General features: G+C 37.2%; 1 protein-coding gene across 1 annotated transcript in view; it reads left to right on the top strand.

Moving 5' to 3' along the window:
• Nucleotides 1–578, top strand: part of GPX8 (glutathione peroxidase 8 (putative)) — a gene marked incomplete in the record, with an annotated part of 6,320 nt that extends 5,742 nt beyond the window's left edge. Inside the window, 1 exon segment of the mRNA XM_015811770.1 lies at nucleotides 75–578. Within this exon segment, the coding sequence (XP_015667256.1) occupies nucleotides 75–238 (164 nt within the window).
• Between the last annotated feature and the right edge of the window lie 4,227 nt (nucleotides 579–4,805).

Genomic DNA, 4,805 nt, shown 5'->3' with positions numbered 1-4,805 from the left:
TAGCTACATTTTTTCCAAATCACATCTCTGCTCTCTGTGACCTAAAAGTGTCTTACCTTATGTTATTCCTGCAGATGCTTCTAAAAAGGAACCTAGGTGGAATTTCTGGAAATATCTCATCAGCCCTGAAGGTAAAGTTGTGAAATATTTGAGGCCTGAAGAACCCATAGAAAACATCAAGCAGGATATAGCCGCTCTGATTAGGGAGATCATTTTAAAAAAGAGGGAAGACCTTTGAGGATGTTACTCTGCCTTGTGGATTCGTTGGGCAACTTCATCATCCGGCCTTAGTACATTCTTGTTCAAATATGGCAAATTCTGAACTTATCAATGATCTTTCTTGACATTTAATGCCATGATAAACTGATAAACAGAACATTCTTCTGTTTAGAACCACTAAAGATGCTGAGAGCAAAGGAAGCCAAGACTTTAATAGTGCTCTAAGCACTTTATCCAATTGAGCCTTGGACCCTTCAAACATGTTTATTGTAATATCTGGTTAGGAAATTTGATTATGAACAATGTAAGAGACTTTTTTTGTGGGGAAAAGGTTCCCAATAAATATTGCTTTCCTAAAACAGTTCCTGCTGTGATTTTACATGCAAGCACATACACAATTATTATGTTACTGTGACTTTAGAGAGAAAAACAATTTGATGTGGTGGTTAAAGGCATCAGACTGGAAATGGTAAGACTGAGTTCTAGTCTTACCTTGGACATGATATCAGCTGGGTACCCTTGGTCCAGTCATTCTCTCTCAGCCCTAGGAAGGGCAAACTACTTCTATAGCAGTTACTAGGAGCCAAACCTAACACAAAGGAATGCCCCCCCAGCACCCCAAAAAAAAGTTAAGGTTTTAAAATTGCAAGGCTGAGAAAAACTGGCCTAAGCACTGCTGATTTTGTTCTGACCATTCTGTGATGATGAAGTTTTAAACGAAAGGGAAAAATTTAACAATAACCCAAATATTAATCCACTGAATCTCTGTGGAATCCATATCCTTAAGCAGCCCAAACCTTTTATACAAATACTCCTCAACCACAACTGAGCCCAAACTTTCAGTTGCTAAGTGAAACAGTTGTTAAGTGAGTTTTGCTCATTTCTTGGCCCAAGTATTAAGTGAATCACTGCAATTAAGTTAATAACACAGTTGTTAAGTGAATCTGGCTTCCCCATTGCCTTTGCTTGTCAGAAGTTTGCAAAAGGGACACTGCAACAGTCATAAATACGAGTCAGTTACCAAGCGTCTGAAATTTAATCACATCACCATGGATGATCAGTGGTGGGATTCAAATATGTGAACAACCGGTTCTCTGTGTGGATGCCACTTCCGGAAGTCCATTCTGGGCCTGGGCAACAAAAAAATAGCTACCAGTTCTGCCGAGGTGGTGCGAACTGGCTGAATCCCATCACTGGAGATGATACAATGCTCTTAAGTGTGAAAAATGATCATCAGTCACTTTTTTCAGTGCCACTGCAACTTCACACAGTCACTAAATGAACTGTTGTAAATTGAGGACTATCTGTATTGAGAAGAATTCCAAATCTATGTAATACATATGAGCTGAGTCATTTTCATACTGGAGAATTGTCTCCATAGCCATTTCCCTATGCTGGCATCACACACCCAAAGACACAGTGGCCCCCCTCTTCCCTTGATGACAGGATTTAATGGGGATGTTGGAATTTAACTTTGGTGCCAGGTTTTTAATGTTTATGGTTTTAATTGATGTATGTATTATGTTGTTTCTATTGATGTTGTTTTAATTGATTAGGAGCCACCCAGAGTTTGATATAAGACGGGCGGTGATATAAATGTTTTAAATAATTAAAAATAAAATAAATACATACTATCTCCTATTAATTTGGACAATAGATAAGCTAGTTTGGAAAAGATTGTCTTCCAAGGCAATTTAGAACAAAATAAATTAAAAACTTAGTGCGCTTTTTCACGGTACTGCATATATTAAAAGTATTTATTTACAACTAGCTGTACCCGGCCACGCGTTGCTGTGGCTCAGTCTGGTTAAATGGAAAAGAAAGAAAAGAGAAAGCGCACGTTTCTAATATGTTTAATTTCACAATGCTTGTGAGTATACCAACAGATGGCGCTGTTTTTCAAAAAAAAAGCATGTTTTTACCTTTTACCTGTCACAGGTGTGACATGTATATAATAGTAGGTATATAAAAACACGCGCGTATTCGAATACAACGTTGTGTCAACATTTCAAAGCAATCGGTGAAGAACTTTCGGAGATTTAAGATTTTGAACAAACGAACATTTACATTTTTATTTACATAGATGATGGCTATTGCCCTTCTCTCCCTACAAGCAAATTTCACATATTAGCCTCAAAATGATGTTAAATTGTGCAATAAATTGGAAGTGTATTTAGTTGCTGGAACATATACAACAGCTAACTAAGAGATACACTGCCAAACCATCCCACACGAAGACAGAACACGAAGACAGAACACACATAGTACTATAAACTCAGATGATTATATCAGAATCAAGAACATCAAAAAAACTTCCACTGATATTTAGTGCACAGAAAAATATTTTCAGTTTTGCCTATAAATCTGTGAGCTATCCTAATAATATCCTAATATTCCAACCTGGGTAATTTGCAGATAGCAATAGCAATACCACTTAGACTTACAACATATATCTCTTCACAGTGCTTTACAGCCCTCTCTAAGCGGTTTACAGAGTCCGCATATTGCCCCCAACGATCTGGGTCCTCATTTTACTGACCTCAGAAGGATGGAAGGATGAGTCAGCCTTGAGTTGAGTTAGTCTGCAATGTTGCAATCTAACCACTGAGGCCACCATGCACAGTGTCAGAATGTTAAACACTAATACATTTTTGATGGCAAACAGTTTTTGAATATTTTGCTACACCAAGTCACCTGATGACCAAAATATGTGCCGTAGGCTGGCAGCTGAATGTCAGCTGGTGCCATCTGGATATCCATCCAGCTAACAATACACTGCCATTCCACTACACACACAGCTTTATGTTATTCTCTCTCTGACAACCAACAGTTCCTGCAACAGGTGACAGTGTGGTAGCGACTGCTAGAATTAAACAAAGCAGCCAGCTAATTCTACACTGCCTACCAGTCACAGGTTACATCACACCAGAGGAGAGTCCTTGAGACACGAATTCTCCTTAGATCGGTGCTACAGCCACTAATGGGTAAAAATAATGCTATAATCAAATATTTATTTCTAAATGGATGGTTCATAATAATAAGTCATAATAAGGGTTAGGAAGCCTGCAACTAAATATGAAAATAGTATTCTTGCCTGCCTCCATTCATTCATTCTCTCAAATGTTTTATATTTTTTGATGAATAACTAAATGTTAATATAAAACACTAGAGCTCTCCAATATAGATACCCTGAAAAAGCCAATACAGGTAGTCCTCGACTTATGACCACAATTGAGTCCAAAGTTTCTGTTGCTAAATGAGACGTTTGTTGAGTTTTGCCCCGTTTTATGACCTTTCTTGACACAGTTGTTAAGTCAATCATTGCAGTTAAGTTAGTAACATGGTTGTTAAGCGAATCGGGTTTCCCCATTGACTTTTCTTGTCAGAATGTTTCAAAAAGGCGATCACATGACCTTGGGACACAGCAACGGTCACAAATATGAACTATTTGCCAAGCATCTGAATTTTGATCATATGACCATGGGGATGCTGCAACGGTTGTGTTACAACAATTTTTTTTCAGTGCTTTGTAATTTTGAACAATCACTAAATGAGCTGTTGTAAGTTGAGGACTACCTGTAATATATGCCTTCTTTTCTTTTTTAAAAGGAAATTCCCTCCCATTTTTCTAAATGAGCAGAGATTGCTTTGAATTAATTCTTCCATGCATCAGGAATGTGCTAGCCTTTTTTGCGCCTTTTCACTTCCCTTGGTTGAAAGAGGGAATAGCTGCAGAACTTTACATCAAGAGGGAAATTCAAGATCAGGTATCGTTCTGTAAGATCCTTTTCTCCTACTTTGTTGTAGTGGGGGTGAATCTCTGATCTACTTCATGGCCCTTTAGACGCCATATCAAGAAACAGAATTGCAGCCAAAGGAGAGTATAAAAATGTGGGTCTACCAATTATTAAGGGGAACGTTTAATTTTTATTATCTTGTGTGTGTGCATGTGTGTGTGTAGCAGTCATAATCAGAAATAATAATAAAAACACATATCATAGTAATATACCCTCATTGCTGCAAAATAACTTAAAATAGCTAAACAAAAAATGTGCAAGTTGATTAACCTAATAATCTCATGTAGGTTAGTTATCCCATTACATCATTTAACTGCACTGCATTAAATTGGTAAAAGAGTGATAAAATATACACATTGCATATATTTTATCCAGAAAGTCAGAGTATATAGCCCAAACAATTAATAGACCTTAGACATGTGATTCAAAGATGTCATGAAAAAACTTCAAACTTGATTTGAATTGAGGACTCAAATGCCTCTGAGTTGATCCTGAAATCCAAATTATCAGATTGAATAATTATATTGCCTCAATTGAAGCAGGTTTCTGAATCCATACAAATCAGGTTTATTTTCCAAACTGAAAGAAGTTGAAACAATTGGATTTTTTAAATAGGCGTTAATTAATCCAATGGATGGATTCACAAGGACACACTTCCATTATTTCTGCAGCACATTAGAATGCAGCACTCTGGAGTGCAACCAGCTGCTGTAACACAAAAGGTATTCAAACAGCCAGCTAGTAGTGCACTGCCAAAGTGACACATATCTTTTCTCATGTTCAAAGTTT

Source organism: Protobothrops mucrosquamatus, unplaced genomic scaffold, assembly GCF_001527695.2.
Source record: "Protobothrops mucrosquamatus isolate PMUCROS unplaced genomic scaffold, P.Mucros_1.0 scaffold48, whole genome shotgun sequence".
In the NCBI taxonomy this organism is placed as follows: Eukaryota; Metazoa; Chordata; class Lepidosauria; order Squamata; family Viperidae; genus Protobothrops; species Protobothrops mucrosquamatus.
This window is presented reverse-complemented; position numbering and strand designations above follow the sequence as displayed.